The 20,002-nt window shown below is 38.9% G+C and overlaps 1 protein-coding gene across 3 annotated transcripts in view; it reads right to left on the reverse strand.

The window, feature by feature from the left end:
* Positions 1 to 16,318: 16,318 nt before the first annotated feature.
* Positions 16,319 to 20,002, reverse strand: part of IMPA1 (inositol monophosphatase 1) — a 30,224-nt gene continuing 26,540 nt past the window's right edge. For all 3 annotated transcript variants that reach the window (XM_082859032.1, XM_082859033.1, XM_082859034.1), the window contains exons 8-9: positions 18,900 to 19,051; positions 16,319 to 18,035 (exon numbers count right to left, since the gene is read on the reverse strand). In XM_082859032.1, the coding sequence (XP_082715158.1) occupies positions 17,920 to 18,035; positions 18,900 to 19,051 (268 nt within the window). In that variant the 3' untranslated portion in view covers positions 16,319 to 17,919. The remainder of the gene's footprint in view (positions 18,036 to 18,899; positions 19,052 to 20,002) is intronic.

Below are 20,002 nucleotides of genomic sequence, written 5' to 3' on the forward strand. Positions count from 1 at the left end.
GCTTTCTATGAACCCAGCACTAATCTACTACAACATTTTAAGGTATATACTATTATCATACCCACTTTACAGGTGAAGGAACCAAAGTCCAGAGAGGTTAAGCAACTTGCCCAAGATCATATGACCAAGAAGAGTAGATCCAGAATTTGAATCCAGAGATATTGACCCCAGAACTCAAGCTCCTAAACTCTAGGGTGAAATACAAATACTGTGTGATAGTAGAAGGGGGAGAAAGAGGTTAAGTTGTTCATAAAGGAGAGAAGAGATCAGGAACCAATAAAGACTTACAGAGGCTTTCACTTATTAGGAGAATAGGGAAAATAGCCAAACTATGTATTAATTCACTTTCAAAAGCAAACAAATTCCCTTCACTTATTTATGCTCTAAATGTGTCAGAAAGTTAGCTTTTCATAGAAGAGAAAAAAATTGTTCTTTAATTATTATTATGGGAACCATAAATTTTTTTCCATGTATTTTTCTCATATGTATTTTTCTTTGCAGTAAAAATGTAGTTTTGACTATTTTTTAGAACACATAATATGAGTTCATTAACCAACCTTTATGCTTATAACTCATGTGATGTCTATGTAGAGTAATAGGAATATCTTGCATTCATTTTACTCGTTTCTCTCAAATGATTCTAAGCCCTTCCTGTAGCCATGATCCTTTCCATTTTCAGATCCTCGTCATTAATTTACTGTATCATGTATATTACAGGGGGAACTAAAGAAAAAAGAGTTTGTGGCATTTCAGGGGTTAGAGATTACCATCTAAAGTAGATTGGACTAGAGCATATAACTTCACTTCCACCCAAGGCTCAAACTCCCAAACCACACCAAGTAGCAAAGTAAATGAGGTTGGCTTGGGCTCATGGAATAAACTAGGAACTATGAAAACAAGTCAACAAAACATCAGTGTACTGGCCCCAAATCTTCCCTAAGAAATATGTCAGGCGAAGATTATTCATACCCAAAATGGCCACTTTGTAGTTTTTCCTCACTGTAAAATGTATATTTCTTCATCTTCATCATGATGTACATCATACTGTCACGTAGACAATGATCGAGAGACTTGGCTAGAATGTGAGCAAACAAGGAAAGGGAGTGAAGGAATGAAGACCTTCAGTAACAGAGTCTGGGAATTCAACATCAAATTGCCTGTTTTAGTTGGATCAGCTCTCAATCTAGAGCTTCAGAAGCTGGGCATGTCCAGGCTTACCTGAGAAAGCCGTGTTTGTGTGGGCCCTGCCCTTTTCTTCTTCCAGGCCTGGCGTGTTTATGATTGAACTCACTCCACAATTGTCTTCCCTGTGGGCTGAGCCTTCAGTCATAGTAATAATTCCAAGGTCAAGCTACAGAGTCCTTAGCTATTGATTTTGCCCTCTTAAACATTTCAGTAATTTTCCTAGGGCCTGGCAGATGAGCGGTTGTTTTCCTGATTGAGGTCAGTGAACGAACTACCTGATAAGCAGCCAACCCCATGTCTGAGATAAGGGTGACTGTTTACCAGAGGAGCACATCAGCTTCTGGGGCAGAGGATCCTGAGGTCCTGCAGACTTTCTGGCACCAGAGAACCTCAGCGGTCAAGGGTCCAGCACCTAGAGAAAGCACTCACGCTGTTAAGGGACCCTTGGGGCTGGGCTCTGTGCTGCTATGTACTTTGGGGTTCACACAACTGAGAATTAGAGAAGTTTGGTGGCTGATTCGAGAGTAAGCGGTTAGCTGTGACTTCAAGGTCACCGCACAAGTGATGGCACCACAAGGCAGGGGACCTGAGGCACACAGATGGTTAGCGGTCATCAACGATAGTGTGGCAGCCGAGGGCCACTCTTCTCCACCTCTGAGAAGGGGGTCTAGAGCCTCAAGAAGACTCAGTTAGCTGAACACTCACTGAAGAGCAAAAGATACTTACCTACACACACACACGCACCCTCACTCAGGAGTCAGGAAAAAAAGGTCTCTGCCGACACGATTCAGGACCTTGAGATGAGGAGACTATCCTGGGTTATCGGAGCGGGTGCTAAATGCCATCGCAAGTGTTCTTGTAAGAGAAGAGGCAGAGGGAGAGTTCCACACACACAAAGAGGTGATGTGAAGACAGAGGCAGAGAGTACAGTGATGTGGCACCATGCCAAGGAATGCCAGCAGAAGCCGCCAGAAGCTGGGAGAGGCAAGGAGCAGGTTACTCCCGGAGCCTCCAGAGGAAGCATACACCTGCTAACATTTTAATTTTGACCTCTCAACTGTCAACCTCATTTTGCTACTTAGTTCTCAAATGTGTAAACCGTTCTCTCTCTCCTGAGCCTTCCTGTGTGCTTTCTTTTCTCAGATCCCAAAGGAATCGCTTTCAAATATGGTTATAAAATCGAGGATCGTAAAGCCTTAGCCCACCCCAGCCCCCAGTATTCGCCCCTTTAACCTTACTACAACCTGTCTCTCATCAAACTAGCTGTCCTGAGACTGGCTCACTTCCAGCACAGATTTCTGCGGATGCTTCTCGTCTCTGTCTGCGTTGCTCTTTACACGCCCATCTGTTAGCCATGAGTCCATTGAACATATTTTGAACTATTTGATTTCCACCTTGGTCCACATCTCAGGATAATGAGTCCTACAAGACTTTTACTTACTATGTAGAGGAGTTAAAAGGCTCATAGAGTCACCCCTTGGTTTTGTCAATGAGAAAACAAGGAGGTTACATCATTGGCCCAGAATGTTAAATGCCAGGTCACTCCAATGACCTTCCCCCTGCGTAAGGAGAATGGGACCGATCAACAAGTCCCTAAGAAGACATCTAAGTAAGGGGAAAAGTGTCCATTCTTTTTTTCAGGTAGCTCCAAGCCTTATGAGGATTCTCTTGACACCTCCATCTCTTTGGGTTCTGGGAAGCAAAACATCCCACCTTCTCTGCAAACTGCACTTTCTAAGACAGACTGCCTTCTTCCCTCTCCCAGTCATCAAACCTTAACAAGAAAGCCAGCTCCAACTGGGGTCTCCCTTGTTAGCCTTTCGGGAGGCAGCTGGCTTTAACACAGGTGCCTCCTTGAATTTGGAATTGGAACCATAGAATGACTTTTGTTCATAACTTTGAGTTTCTGAAATTTTAAACAACACAGAAAATTCCAGACAACATTCTATTTAGACATATATCATAAAATGCCAAAGGCATTTCAAAAATTGTTCTTTTTATAATAAAATCATCTTAATTTAAGCAGCAGTGTGTCATACCTGAGAGTTCCAGGAAGTCACATAGCAGTCACCTGAGGCAGGACCCTGGGACTTTCACGCGCACATTGTACGGAGGCAGCTTTCCTCGCCGGCCCCCCCAGGGTCAGAGGATTACCAGGCTCTGTGAGAGGATTACTGCTCTACTTATGCGGCTTGTCTCACCATTCCAGCATATGTTCAACACTGATTTCATAGTGACCATTCATACTTTACAGACTCCATCCAGGAATATGAGAGAGAAAGAAGTTTTCATGAAAAGCAAGATATTATGATTCACAAACTGTCTGAATCAAACATGCAAGAAAATGTGCCAAAAAAAAAGAACCTTGGCAAACTTTGATTTCTAAAACAATCAAGTAATAACATTTGCATAATGATTTTTAGAGCATCGTAATATGGGTGCCTAAAGAATTAAAACTGAGTAGATACACAGTCCGTTACTAAAGATTTTATTCTTTTTGCAGTCAATGAAATAAAAATTATTTCCTTTAATTTTCTTTTCTTCTGAGTTTGATCATTTCTTTTGGCTACCATATGATTTGATCTGAGACCTTTTTTTGTAACTATCTAGTGAAATCAAAAACGTACAGGCTGTAGCATCAGCTCTAATTGTTCCATTAACTTATCATTTTAAAGGGCTTCACGGTCAGATGTGCTTGGCAAAGGCTGACTTGTGGGAAGTAATACACTCCCTCTAGTGGGTAAAGGAGAGAGGAAAGTATTTGATTTCTTGATTTGAGGATTAGTTAGGATTTCAATTTCTGACCTCTAACTCTGCTTTTCGGCTTAGTTTCTCCCTGAGAAGCTACACTTTGTTACATTCAATTTACCAAGGCTCCATCCTTTTCGTAGTTTAATTTTATCTCCACTGTTGTCATTTTTTCCCATTATGATTCTCTTCATCATTAAAGTCATTCAGCCAACAAATATTTATTAAATGCCTACCATGTGTCAAGCACAGCTCTAGGTACTGGGGATACAACAGTAAATGAACAAAATGATTCAAAATTCTGTCACTGAGGAGGTTAAAATAATATAAGGTAATGTTCATTGTGTGTGTGCTTCCTACATGCCAATCTTATGTACTTCGTGTTTTGCAAATATCATTTAACTGAATCCTCCCCAAAACCCTATGAGGAAACTGAGAAGCTAAGAAATTTGCCAACATCACTCAGAGAGCTAGAGTTACAACAGTACCTCAGAGCTTCCCTGACCAGATCACCTGGGAACTCTGAATCTAGTGGCTGTTTTGATTTTCATCATGACATTTAAAAAAATTGCCTGTCTTCTCTAACTAACATGTATGTTCCCTGAGCAGGAACTGTGCCTGATTGTTTATCCACATAACCCAGCGCCTACAGCCTGCCACAGTTGGTCCTCCAGAATAACTTGGTTTAATGGTTTAGTGATAAGGAAATCAGCGAGGAAAAATTAAACTCGGGAACTAATCAGCTCCAAAATCCTTCTCCCCAATCCCTTACTGGTTGGCTCAGTTGAATTATTTTAGAGTTATACATCCTCTCCATTTTCTTAAAGAGTAGGTAAAGAAAACCAAATCTAAAATGAACAAGATCTGATTCTTTAGAAGAGTTAAAATCTTGAAACAGATTCTCACTCGCTGCCTCTCCTGAATTTTACAACTAGAGGAAACAGGAAGAAGCCAAAGCAACATTCACTCTGGGCTAAATGGATTTCCTTAAAGAGCCATTCATGCTTTGCGGGTAGAGAGCAGAGGATGGACAGAATGTGAGCTGCCCTTTCTCACGTACTCCTGTGAGTGGGACTTCATGCCTATATAAAGGGGTCGATTTCCACGATGTTATTTTGTTATTTTATAGTAGTTACATCCTCAATCATTATATGCCCTATAGCAGTATTTGCCGCTCACCAAGTGACTAAAGAACATGAGAGCTATCATTCAAATCTATTAACCTTTGTGTGTGTGAAAGTCATTAGCAGCTTTCTGGCCTAAGCTGTCCATGGCAGAACGGTAAATACTGAAAGAATACTCTTGCCATTTGAAGTGCTTCTGGCTTGAATAAATGTTCACTCGTGTTGTAGGTAATTGTTGCCCAGGTAATTACTCGGTAAAGAAGCAGGATCCAGGGCTGGGGCAAGCAGGAAAAATGACTACGTGCAGGAACAGCTTGTAGGGTAGATCTGCCTCAGCCTCCCCTTTAAATTTGTATTTTACAGAGGAATTGCCTGTGTCCGCTCCTACTACACAAGTCATAGTGAAACAAACTGAAAGGAGGAGGCTGAAAAGAGGCGACTTCAGGCTGACAGTTATTCAAACAACAACAACAAAAACCAACCCAGGGGAATCCTGAATATCACAGATCAAGAGGCCTAGGCTGTCATCCAATCTTTTCGAAAGTCATGGGGATGGGCTCTTTCCTCCTTGTTAAGTCTTTTGTGTGTGTGGAGTTCTGTACGTAGCCAAGCAGGACCCTATGGGGCCTTCCCAGGACAGACCCATCCCCCATATCCTCTGCTTTAGCTCCTCTGAAGTTCCTAGATAATAGCATCTGATGCGTATTTCCTGAGTTTTATAGATGCTAAAAACCCCACCAAAGGGAAGAAATTAACTACTTGATGATCATGAGCATGTAGCCCCCAGACCTTCTGCCACCTAAGGATTGATCACCATCAACCAATCAGAGAATTGTGCAGGAGCTGATTGGGATGCCCCTCCCAAACCTTGCCTTTAAAAGTACTTTGCTAAAACCCTTGCAGAGGGACTTCCCTTGTGGTCCAGTGGCTAAGACTCCACGCTCTTAATGCAGGGGGCCCGGTTTGATCCCTGGTCAGGGAACGAGATCCCACCTTCCACAACTAAGAGTTCTTATGCCACAACTAAGAGTTCCCATGCTGCAACTAAAAGATCTCACATGTGGCAGCAAAGAACCCGAAAGTGGCAATGAAGATCCTGACACAGACAAATAAATTAAAAAAAAAAAATAAAACCCTTGGGGAGTTTTTTTTGTATGTTTTTTGTTTTTAAAGCACAAACTACCCATTCTCCTTGCTCAGCCCTGCAATAAATCTTTCTCTGTTCCAAACTCCAACAATATTTAGGTTTGTTTGGCCTCACTGTGCATCAGGCACATGGACCTGCATTCAGTAACATGTAAAGGTAAGTTTGCTTGTTGATTCTATACAGCTCTTCTTTCACTGCACCTAGATTTTTTTTCTCCAATTTTTTTCTCACAATAGTCAGATTGTGTTTATAGTTGATAACCACTATCTTATTTTGAGAGGTCAAGATACTAGTTTCTGATGGGATTAAATTGCTCTTTATCACTGTTTTTATTTTACATGTATCAACTTTCCTGATAAATCTATCTCCAAATGAATGGACCCACACTCTTCGAGGATCCTCTGATGAGGATCTTTATCTCCCATCTCTTCCTTACGCCTTTCTGTAATCGCCTATTCTCCTATGGTGTCAACCTCTCTGCCAAAATCTCTCATGTTTTACTAATCCTCTCTTTCCAAACTCTGGGTAGCTATGCCAACTGCCCTCTAAGCATCTCTACCTGGATTTCCTACTTTTGCTTGAAGCTCAACATGTCCCAAACTGAACTTCTCCCCAAATCTGCTCCTAATCTTTCTAATCATTGCCAAAGTCCTGAAGATGGTATCTCTACAATGGGTTTTGGATTTGTCCCCCTCCTGTGTTGCCCACAGCCAAGTCACCCTCATTCTTTCTTGGACTTCTCTAAAACTCTTTTAACTGTCCTTCATGCTTTCTAAATACCACTCCTGTCTGCAATCTGCTATTCATTTTCTTACGTGCAACTGTTGTCAATCTCTCTGCTGCCCAACAACCTTGAGAGTCCATTAGCAAATTTAAGAGAAATTCCATCCTGGCCAGGCATCCAGGGCCCTCCACAATGTTGTCCTCCTGATGGGCCCTTGGACTTACCTAAGATGCTCACTAAATGGGAGTTCTCACCCTTCTCTAAACTAACCAGGTTTTTCCTGTCTCCAGGTGTTTTCTCAGGCTGATTGGTATGATTCTTCTTGGTATGCCAGTCTCAACTCCATCTTTCTCAATTCCATCCATTCCTTAAGGGCTTTAACTCTATTCAAAAGTCAATTTTCCAATTCCTCCTAACAGAATTCTTTCCTCCAAATCTTTTTTTTTAATATATATATAAATTTATTTATTTATTTTTGGCTGTGTTGGGTCTTCGTTTCTGTGCGAGGGGCTTTCTCTAGTTGTGGCAAGTCGGGGCCACTCTTCATCACGGTGCACAGGCCTCTCTCTGTCGCGACCTCTCTTGTTGCGGAGCACAGGCTCCAGACGCGCAGGCTCAGTAGTTGTGGCTCATGGGCGCAGTTGCTCCACGGCATGTGGGATCTTCCCAGACCAGGGCTCGAACCTGTGTCCCCTACATTGGCAGGCAGATTCTCAACCACTGCGCCACCAGAGAAGCCCTCTCCAAATCTTTATAGCACGTTGTTGGTCTTTCTTCCATCACACTTTATTTTCTTCTTCTTGGTATTATAGTTATTGATTTACATTATCTTATGAAACACACACACACACACACTGCACTCTGTGCTGCAGGTGGCACCATAGTTGGGAAAAAACAGCAGCTTTGCATCCCAGCTCCAACACCTCTCTAAATAGCCTTGGGCAAGTTCCTTATCCATTCCTCATCCTTATTCTTATCCTTATATTATTTGTAAGAAGTGAGTTATGCTCAACTTTTTCAAATTCAGTTAAATTATGTATATTAACTACCAGGTGCTCACTAAATTTTGGCTCTTGTTATCAACTCTAATGATCAGTTTTCCCATCTCCAGATCCCTCTAATGCCTACCCCATACCTTTCACAAACTAGGTGCTCAGAATATTGGTTGAGTTGAAGTAGGACCTTGCCTTTAGGTGGATCGCTGTGCTTGACACTTACCTCAAAATTTAGTAGCAGCTTGACAAGTATTGTATTGACCTACAGAGCCCTGAAGAATATTTCCCAACTAGATTTATCAAACTCTAGGGTCTTCAGCTGAGCCAACATGACCCAATTATTATAAAGCTGATCTTGGTATGGTGAAGCCTAGCTGTCACTTATGTTTCAGAACAGATGGAGCCGTGTGATAAGTAGATATGCAAAAAGTGAAAACCCAGCAAATACAGTGAAGCCTGAGAGCCCTCAGTTTGGTTTCTAAGACAGAGAGCTGGTGTCAGGCCACATCACCCCAATAGCTCCCTGATGTCATTTAGCTGCTATGTCTCAAACTGTGGTCTCACTAGAGCTTGGAGCTTCCTCCTGGGAATGACTGAGGAGAGTAAAACAAGAGAGGAATGTCTGGTTCTCTCAGCTGCAGACACATGACCAGTCATCCAGATAAATAAAGCAGACAGTTACCCATGTGGTATAATTGCCAGGCTTAATCCCATCTGTAGTGATTCTCAAAGGCTTGGTGGTTGTAGTAAAGATAGAAAGGCAGAGAGTGTATTTTCCCTTAGTGAAATACAGCAAAACAATCTGTGGGTCCCCTTTACTAATTGTAAGAATCACTCTCTAAAGCTCCTATAACTTAATGCCTTCATGGGAATTAGCTAGCAAGTAATGGAAGACAAGACAGGGATTAAGATGGAAGTGTTTGGGGCCAAGCGAAAAAGGGCACAATGGAGGGAAAGGGTCAGTTCCAGAAAAACATCCATGTCATTGTTTCAGATGTAAGTTTTCTAGCTGGTACATGTACCATGAGTTTAATGAAGAGCAATCACGAAATATAGTTGCTTTTTGACAGAAAAATTGAAAAATCATCTACTGATTTTTAAACAGATGTACAATAGTTCTGTAATGCTCATGCATGACCCCCTCTCCCATTTCTCTCAGCATGAGTGAGCGTACGTGCAAGCACACACACACACACACACACACACACACACATACACATGCACACAGCTTTCTCCAGATCAGCCAAGGGTGCTTAATCTGTGTACCAACTGCAATATTTTTCTTGACAGAAGCTGAGTGTAATAATTATTTACATATTTGTGTGGCTATCTACATATCTGTTTCTTGTCATATTCCAAAAAGGATTTAAGATGGCATATGTGAATATGTAATATGACAAGAATTTAAATTAGAAGTGAGGTGAAAGAAGAAATTAAAAACAAACCAAAGATGAGAACACAGGGAGACAGGAAAAGAATTAAAAAGCATAATACAATAATCTACACACCTGCTACCAGTGCACCATAAATGTGTCTTTCAGCTTGCCAGTGGCCAAATTTGAAGAGAAATCTAGTCAATTATATAAATCTTGTCTATAAGAGGGATTCCCACACTTTTCTGAGTACCTGAGTTACCTGAAGAGTTTATAAAACTAGAATCAGTAAGGCCCCACCAACAGAATTTCAAATTCTGCTGATCTGAGGTAAGATCATGGAATTCATAATCTTAGCACATTCCTACTTATCTCTCAGATAAAAGCAATCCAAGTTCTCAGGAGAACAATCTTTTATATGTATATATATATATAAAGATCATACAGAAATTTCTTCCAGGGAATGACAAGGAGAACCTTGAGAAATACAATGAACATTCTTACAGGGATTTAAGATGAGTTTTAGAAGCCCACAGACTGTTGTTTATAATAACCTTCAAAATAAATTTCATATAGTTATGTGAAAGTAATTACACTGAGATTTGGTAAAGAGAGGGCAAAAAAAAAAAAACCAACATTCTGCAGGAACTTTATTTTTGCCAGTTTTGCTTAACCCAAGATAGGAACTAAAAAGGATTTTATATCTACTCAATACTATTATCTTTATATGAAGTCAAAAATCAAGACTCCCTTAGTAAATATGTCAGCAAAGCATACAAGTCTCAGGGCTATGTCAGCATTGAGGTTTACCTACATTTTTTTTCTTTTTTCACAATGAAGGAAATTTACTTTATTAAAAAATCAGCTGCATCAAATGCTGTGCTAGGCCTTCAACATCCATTATCTCATTTAACTTCATAATAACCCCATTAACTAAGTATTATTATTATTCCATTTAATTTTTTTTTTTTTTTTTTTTTTTTTTGCTGTACGCGGGCCTCTCACTGTTGTGGTCTCTCCCGTTGCGGAGCACAGGCTCCGGACACGCAGGCTCAGCAGCCATGGCTCACAGGCCTAGCTGCTCCGCGGCATGTGGGATCTTCCCGGACCAGGGCACGAACCCGTGTCCCCTGCATCGGCAGGCGGACTCTCAACCACTGCACCACCAGGGAAGCCCCTAAAAATTTTTAAAAGTTATTTTTATACAATTTTTAAAGGTTACTCTCCATTTATAGTTATTACAAAACATTGGCTATATTTCCCGTGTTGCACAATACATCCTTGAGCCTATCTTACACCCAATAATTTGTGCCTCCCACTTCCCCCCGTATATTGCCCCTCCCCCCCCACTGGTGTAAACTAGTTTGTTCTCTATATCTGTAAGTCTGCTTCTTTTTTGTTATCTTCACTAGTTTGTTGTATTTTTAGATTCCACATATGAGTGATATCATACAGCATTTGTCTTTCTCTGTCTGACTTATTTCACTTAGCATAATGCCCTCCAAGTCTATCCATGTTGCTGTAAATGGCAAAAGTTTATTCTTTTTTATGGCTGAATAGTATTCCATTGTATATATATACCACTTCTTCTCTATCCATTCATCTGTTGATGGACACTTCCCTATCTTGGCATTTGTAAATAATGCTTCTATGAACGGGGGGCGGGGGTGCCTGTATCTTTTCAAATTAGTCTTTGGGGTTTTTTTTTTGGATATATACCCAGGAGTAGAATTGCTGGATCAAATGGCAGCTCTATTTTTAGTTTTTTGAGAAACCTCAATACTGTTTTCCACTGTGGCTGCATCAATTTGCATTCCCACCAGCAGTATAGGAATGTTCCCTTTTCTCCACATCCTCCCTAACATTTGTGTTCTTTTTGATGACAGCCATTCTGACAGGTGTGAGGTGGTATCTCGTTGTTTTGATTTGCATTTCCCTGATGCTTAGTGACGTTGATAATCTTTTCATGCGCATGTTGGCCATCTACATTTCCTCTTTGGAAACATGTCTATTCAGTCCTTCTACCCATTTTTTAATCAGGTTGTTTGATTTTTTGATGTTTAGTTGTACGAACTGTTTATGTATGTTGGATATTAATCCCTTATCGATCGTATCATTTGCAGATATCTTCTCCCATTCAGTAGGTTGTCTTTTCATTTTGTCCATGGTTTCTTTTGCTGTGCAAAAGCTTTTACGTTTAATTGGTCCCATTTGTTTATTTTTGCTTTTATTTTCTTTACTTGAGAAGACAGATCCAAAAAAATATTGCTTCGATTTATGTCAAAGAGAGTTCTGCTTACCTTTTCCTCTAGAAGTTTTATAGTATCCGGTCTTACATTTAGGTCTTTAATCCATTTTGAGATAATTTTTGTGTATGGTGTTAGAGAATGTTCTAATCTCATTCTTTTACATGTAGCTGTTCAGTTTTCCCAGCACCACTTATTGAAAAGACTGTCTATTCTCCACTGTATATTCTTGCCTCCTTTGGTTTGGAAGAAATGTTATCTAGTTATCTTCAGAATTTATTCTTGAGAAATTACATTATTCTCAGGGCTTGAATTCTTATTGAGGGAGGAAGCAGAGGGAGGGGGAAGGAAGGAAGGAAATGAGCTCCTCCTTATTATGGAAATTTTGTGAAGACCTTTTGGTTTTTAGTGGAACCAAATCATCAAAGGTTCTCAATGTGGTGAAATCCTCTATACACATAAACTTTGCATGATCATGTAAAGTTTTTTCCTTCCAATTTTGTGGCAAAAGAGACATCCATTTTATTTTCCACATCTCACATCCTGTCACCTTGAATCTGAAGTAAATCTATAAGACTCTGGGGGTGCTTTCTAGATGATTTGTTTTGTCTTGTTTTTTAAATAAATCAATAACTAGATGGGATGGTCTTTTGTTTTTCTAGGAAAGGGACAATTTGAGCTGGTTTTAGACAATTTGTTATTTGCAGGTGTGCATAAAAGTTACTGCTCTCAAACCTGGGTACAAAATGGCACAAGGGTGCTGTTAGATATTGAGACCTCACTCACTTGTTCAGTAAATACCTGTAGAGGACTTGGTATTTGCCAAGCACTGAGACAACTGATGAGAATACAAGAGTAACCAAGAATGCCTCCATGGTGTTTGAGGTCTTTACAGACACAAAAGAGGTAATTATAACATGGTGTGCTAAGTACGTAAATGAGGAAATGCAGAACTCTAAAGAGAGGAAACAAAACCATACTTGAGTGGTCAGGGAAGGCTTCTTGGAGGAAGTTACATGTAAGCTAAGACCTAATATGTAAGTAGAAGTTAAACATGTGAAGGTGGGTTGAGATGGGCTTCAAAATGGAAGGTGGGAGAGAATGCTATGAAACAAACAAATCCCAGCTTGTAGTGAACATTCATGAAACAGAAGAAGATACGTTGCTAAAGATGAAAGAAATCTAGTCTGAGCTCTATGTGTTATATGTGGGGCTGGGAGTGAAAAAGTTGAGAAAACAGGAGAGTCAGGCCAGATCTTGAATGGTTTTCTAATCCATACTCAGGAATTTAAACTGTATTCCAAGAAAATGAGGGAGCCATTAGGAAAAGTGGGCATATAACACTGTCTAAGTGACCCCAGCTTTGCAGGGCTGGCTTTCCACAAACTTCCTAGGAAACGTAAGCAGGGCATTAGTAAATGTTTTAATTAACGAGTCAAGTTTTTGACAGGACATTAAAATCTATTGGTAGAAAAAGTGTTCGCGAATATTTCATTTTATATACGTTTATAATTAATGAACCCCTTTTTAAAGCTGAAGTTGAAAAAATAACTAAAATTAAGGCCATAGTGTACATCTAGGGTATCTATGGTTCTGCTTAAGGGACTATGAGTTGATCCACAATACAGAGTAATTCAATTTATGAAAAAAATCCCCCTGGTTTTAATACGATGTTATTAAACTCAAATATTGGCTAATAAGGTTATTTGAAGGAAAAAAATCAAATATTTCAGAGATAAAAAATGCTTAACGTAAGATGATTCCCTATGTATAGTTTGCCATCTAGTGTTAATTTGTGGAAATAAAAAAGGCTGGTACAATAATTTTCAAATCTGTCTCACTCGGTGGCAGAGGGATGACTTAAAGCAACATTTCAAGTTTAAGACATCAAATTATATCATGAAACCTTCTGAGGTTTGTGGAGCTGAGGGAGTGTGTGGGCAGGTGAGTTGGCTACTTCTAAAACATCGGTTACTTCTGGGAAGCAGTACGCTGGAGCAAACAGTTCCCAATTCGCGCTACCCTGAGAATCACCTGGGAAATTTTTTAAAAATACAGATGGCCAGGCCACTCTCCAGACCTAGTAAGTCAGATTCACTCCGTGAGACTCATGTCCCAGGTGATTCTAACGTATAGCCAGGGAGAGGACCACTGGGTGGTGGGTTAAGACTGTGGACTCAGCTGTATCTCTACATGAGTTCCACCACTTAGTTGTATGGCCTTGAGCAGGAAAATTGGTTTAATAACATCTATGTGCCTCAGTAAAATGAGGATAATAACCTCTCCTGGGGTTATTGTGAGAATTAAATATGATCATGAATGAAAAGCCCTTAGCATAATTTATGGTACTTTGGGCTCAACAAATGCTAACTATTAATAACAATATTTATTATCAAGGATATTTTATGAGTTATTTAAGGGAATAAACAACCTAAGGATATAAATATATAACATGGAATACTAGAAATTAGAACGTGTGACTATGGCCTATTTCTATTCTTCTTAAACTGGAAGATTTGTGGGATTTAATGTTGATGCCCGGCACAGCCTGAGGGTCAGCCACTCCCTGAGAAGCACGTGACTTCATATTCAGTACTGACCTCAACTTTATAAGTTATTCCGAATCATTCCTAATTTCTGTTCTATTCCTATTCCTAACTGGGTTCAAAATGCCCAATTCCCTAGTAAATTTCACTTGTCCTGCTTGGGTCAGATGTCATCTCATGAATTCATCAGGGGGCAGAACCATATCACCTACAGACATGGTAACAGTAGGGACAGCCCTGAGTGTCAGGGGCAGTTCCCAGTGAAAGGGGAATCACTGTGACTTAGAGGTATCTTTACAATCATAAAAAGTGATCAGTATTACTGTAATAATACTGGGCAGAAAGAATATCATCTGAAAAGTCTCAGAGGAGTCCAGTGAAGAGCAAGTGTTTGTTTGGCTGGAGTATTCAATGGGAATATTGGGGGGTGGGGGGTGGGGAGAGGGGAATATTATGAAAAACTTGGTTTTGACAAATTGGAATGGAAGACTAGTGGAAAGGACACATCAAATATAACAGATTCTTATTTGAGAGGATGGGGTAGGGAGGGAATGTATATAGGACAGTAGCAGAAAATTATGAGCAGAAAATTAATTAGTTTGGTTAGAGACATGTTGGGCTGATAAAAGTAGAGGGCATTCAGAAGGGGCCGTCCAGCAAGGAGACGGAGATGAAGGGTAAGAACTCACAAGGGCAATGCGGGCACTAAGTTAAGATCTGGATTTGGGACTCAGCAGAATGGTTGTGATAGCTGAAGTCAGGGACATGAATGAGTTTCCTGAGTGACTCGATAGAAGCGGGGACCAAGAACGGCTCTCTAATAGCACAGTATCTCCACCAGAGGAAGAAGAGTCAGCAAATAAGACTGACAAGAAGTGGATAGAGGAGAATTGACAAATGTAATTTTAAAAACACAGAGAACGGGTGAGATGAAAAACTACAGAGAGGTCAAGTAAATTAATAGCATAAAAGATCTGGCTTCTTTAAATTAGGACATCACTGGCCACTTCAAAAAGGGCAGAACCTTTGGACTGATAGAGGTGGCCAGGTGCTTTACATCCTTATCAATCCTTGGTATCATTCGGGGTTTGTTGGAACTTGATATGTAGGAGTTATTTATATACGCTGGATATACTTTGTCAGGTGTATGTATTACACTCTGTGGGTCGTCCTCTGACTGTCTGGTGTGTTTTGATGGAAGAAGTTCCTAATATTAATGTAGCCCAATTAATCAATTATTTCCTTTATGCATAATGCTTTTTGTGTCGTATTTATCAGTTCTTTGTCTACAAAGGTCAGGAAGATATTCTCCTCTGCTATCTTCTAGAAGCAAAGGGAAGCCCAAGAAGGACTGCCATGCAGCATATCTAGCCAGGAACCAATCAGACTAGAAGAAAAGGAAAAGGGTCCCAAAAGATCTATCTTCAAGAGGAAAAGAAAATAGTACTAATAGAAGAGAATACCTGATTATGGTTGAACAATGGAAAACAAAAAACACTTACAGTCCTGTGGAAAATCTGTCAACTTCAGAAAGAACAAAAAGTTGCACAGGAAAGAAAATGTCATCATAACACACTACTAGTTAGCAGTGAATAAAAGTCCTAAGTTAAACACTGAATATAAATTTAAATTTAACAACAAAAACAAACAATAGATATCACTATACTGGAAGAATAGAAAGGAGGAGCTAAAAGTAATTCATGGAGTTAAGAGTACAAAATCCTCATCTTCCATAATAGCAAGTTAATAGATAATTAATAAAGTCAATAAATAAAGATGTAACAGAATATGTTTATCTTTTTTTTTTTTTTTTTAAGATGGAGGTAAATACCAAAAGAAACTACTTAAAGAGTTTGGGGAGATCAACTTAGGGGTGAGGTGGAATGGGATAGGAAAATGTTGCTTTTCCTTCTGAGCTCTGTATATTATTTGAAATTTTGAACTATGTGTATGTATTAATTGGATAACAAAATAATTAATTTTTCCAAATGAGGCAGGGTAAAGATAGGGGGTTATGAACTTGAAGCAAATAGAAACAATTTGAAATGATTATTTTTTCTTTCTTTAAACATTGTATCTTAGGCTCTAGATTAGATCTTGAAATGAAGGACAACTGAGTCAAAATGATATATATCACAGGCAAACTACTGACCCAGACATTGTAAATCATTTCTAGGAATAGCTAGTAATTCATATTGAATCCAAAGAACACTTCACACATAAGTACATGATAGAATGAGCTCATTTTTTATTTTAAAAAGGAGGGGTGTTCAAGTGTGTATATTTTATGTGTGTGTGTGTGTGTGTGTGTGTGTGTGTGTGTACACTTGGGAAGACTATAAACCCTGACTATAACATATATATACTTTTTAGTTAAAATTTTATTCATGATCATATTCTTAATCACAATATATTTAATTGCAAAACAACCTGTCTTAGAATAATACAGTATGAGATGCATTTGGCCAACAGTACAAATACAGTAATTATAATACTCAAATCTTAGGTTCATAGATATTTAATGTATTAGATGTGCACGACAATTAAAAAAAAAAAACAATCCTGTCTTGAAAACTTTATAGAAGCACTTCTCTTTTCATCAAATATAAGGCTCACATGAGCCTATAACAAAACTTAATACTGTTCATGTGTCAAAGGACAAGGCTAAGCAATAAGTTATTCTTTTAAAAGTATCTATGAACCAGAACAATTTTCTTTTGGAGTTTGAGAAGCCAAAGACTATTAAGGAATATTTTAAGGCTGAATAGAATCAACAAAGGTAAATAAGGAGATTGGGAAGAAAGAAATAGTTCAATATTAACAATGCAGTATATCTGCCAGGTTCCTGTGCTCAGCCAGATCATCTTGAAAACATGAATTTTGAGTTTAGTAAAGTGTCATATAGTATCTAGTTACATCAGATACCTGATGAAAGTGCTTTTCTGAAACTGTTTCTTCTCTTTTATATATGGACTTTAAAGAAATCCAAACAAATACTGCAATGCAGTGTTTTGAAAAACATATAAACTGTAGAAATGCCCACAAAAACAAATGATATCAGGAGGTACAGTAACTGAAATATATCAGGACGTATAGGTACAGTTAATTGAAATGGCATGGTAATGTGAAATGTTAAAAGGAATGGTAATGTGAAATATAAAAAGGATGACTAGATAATTTCTACTTCCAAACCTGAAGTAAAATTACAGAATGATGAGCTCATTACTTTATGTAGCAACTAGGAATTGCTACCTTTAAAATATTAATTCTTTCAATGCTTATTTTTGGATTGCCTACTATTTAACAGGTACCATGTTTGGTGCTACACTGATTAATAAAACATGGTTCTCTGCAAAGAAAGAAACCTTGGTCTAGGAAGTACTCATTATATACTTCTTACAAATTTAGTTAAGTATGGCTTTTGGAACTAAAGAAAAAAAATTTTCCAAAAAGTTAACTTTCTAATTAAGAATGCATACACACATAAATAGTTAAGTCAAGATTTCAGAGGCTCATAAATACTTAGAAACTCTAAATTGCTAATTGACTATTTCAGCTGATGTGATACCTGTCTCATCAACTGCCTGCATATTTTTTCCAAAGTACATTCTTAACACGCAAAAATTTTTAGAACAATGAAACAAACATTTCAGCCATTCTTGCATACCTACTCTTAGTAAAATACAGAACAAGTTGCAATTTTTAATCTGGACATCGACGACAATTTAAACCTATCATATTATTCAAGTGAAACAGATGTCCTGAATTTTGTAACACCATCAGCAAACCTGGAGAGATGCAACTGTGATTGAATGTGTGAAGCTGTTAGAATTAATCTTCATCATCTCTTTGAAGAGGTATTATCTGAATTTCTTTGGCTATCCTTTCTCCTAATGTCTTATTGTTTGAAGCAATTATTCTTCGTGACATCAAATCAAATGGTCCACCTAAAATCAAATATGGAACATGGTTATATCCTGTACAAAAGTAATTCCTATAAAACTTGCATAGCAATATGTACTATGGTCAATCATAACATTTTAATACTTTCGGCTATCTTTAAAAAGATCTATGCTGTCACATAACCATAATGTTTAAGCTTTGATAATACATAAATGAGTTTCTAAGCACCTTCTTTTAGTAAATACCAGTTGTGGAGGGAACTGGTATCTCAATCACACTAGTCTGGAAAATGTCATCTTTTCTCTATTTCACCTTTTGTGTGTTCTATTTCTTCTTTTTATTACTCTTATTACCTCTTTAATGTTTGGGAATCTATGGACAGAAAATCCGACTCCAATGCATTTTCACACCACTCTCCTTCCCATTTCCTTAATACTTTGCTGCCTTTCTCCCAGGCCACTGATGAATTATTTTAACCCAGGTTCACTCTTAAAAATCTCACCACCAGCGCAGAGGAAATACATAGCCCCTCTAGGCTCAAGGCAGAAAGTGATGGTGGAGGAAGTCCATGTTCAACCACCACCATGGTCACCATTCAGAGAACTCTTGGTACAATTCTCAGATTCAGTGACCTTCTTGACTTTTTCTATAGCCTCTCAAGAGTTCCTGATACTCATATTTGAAGAGGCTAAGCCATTTATCATTATTAATCCCATGCTACCATTAGCTTCTTAGCCTTGCCTCTATCTCGCAATGTTTGTTATTTTGATTGTGTAGAAAATTACTGGCTTTTTTTGCCTTAAGAGCTGAGGTATAACATGTAACAAACATTAAAGGAAAAAAGCCATATATAGAGGAAGGTCCAACAGATATGGAAAGAAAAATGCTTTACTGTCCCATAATTTTACCTGTTACATCCAAGAGTACTCCACCAGCTTCAGTCACAATAATACCAGCACCTGCTACATCCCAGCAGTGAATTCCCATTTCATAATATGCATCTGCAACTCCAGCTGCCACAAGGCACATATTAAGAGCTGCTGTTCCAACACCTCGGATCCTAACAAATAACATTTTAAAAATAAGATAGAAAAATAAATTATTTCAAATAAGGCATTCCTCCTTAACTTCAGTTTCTTTTAAGTGTTGACTGATGCAACAGTCATGATGCACTATATAAATGACAAAACTAATCCTTATGAAGCAATCATTTGTAATATAAACTTTAAAACAAGGATATTTTGGGGAAAAAAACTGAAGAAAATGCTATAATTCTACTATCATGGTATGCATGTATATTCATTGTGGTCTAAACCCAGGGACAATAGCCCCACAATACAAGTAGTTTATAGAAGGGTGAAAATGTACTCCCGGTCATCCCCAACTGCATGGGCATCAGTACGCGTGACCAAAGAGATAACAGCACTGGTGGGCTCTGCTTAGATCTAGGCCTGCCTGGAAAGATTATTTCAGGTTTGCCTTCTCACAGTAGCTTTTCCTTGGAAATATATCAAGTTAAGGTAAGTACAGACATTACTTTATTAGCCATTATAATAATAACTGATTCAGGAAAGAATCATCAATAAACGCTAGGGCTTCCCTGGTAGCGCAATGGTTGGGAGTCTGCCTTCCGATGCGGGGGATGAGGGTTCGTGCCCCGGTCTGGGAAAATCCCACATGCCGCGGAGCGGCTGGGCCCGTGAGCCATGGCCGCTGAGCCTGTGCGTCCGGAGCCTGTGCTCCGCAACGGTAGAGGCCACAGCAGTGTGAGGCCCGCGTACCGCAAAATAAATAAATAAATAAATAAATAAATAAAAAATAAATGCTAAAATGAGTGGATGAATGATATTTACATATCAAAGTATCTCCCTATAAGATACACAATAATTACAATGGGAAAGATAGCAAGATCATTACCAAGTGATCAAAGTTAATATTCAATAATGGGACAAAAAGGTACCATGTGCCTCCTGATATAATGCACTGAGAAGGAAATAACAGTACTTCTGTA

The sequence above is a fragment of the Leucopleurus acutus genome (assembly GCF_964270905.1).
Source record: "Leucopleurus acutus genome assembly, chromosome: 17".
Classification (NCBI taxonomy): domain Eukaryota; kingdom Metazoa; phylum Chordata; class Mammalia; order Artiodactyla; family Delphinidae; genus Leucopleurus; species Leucopleurus acutus.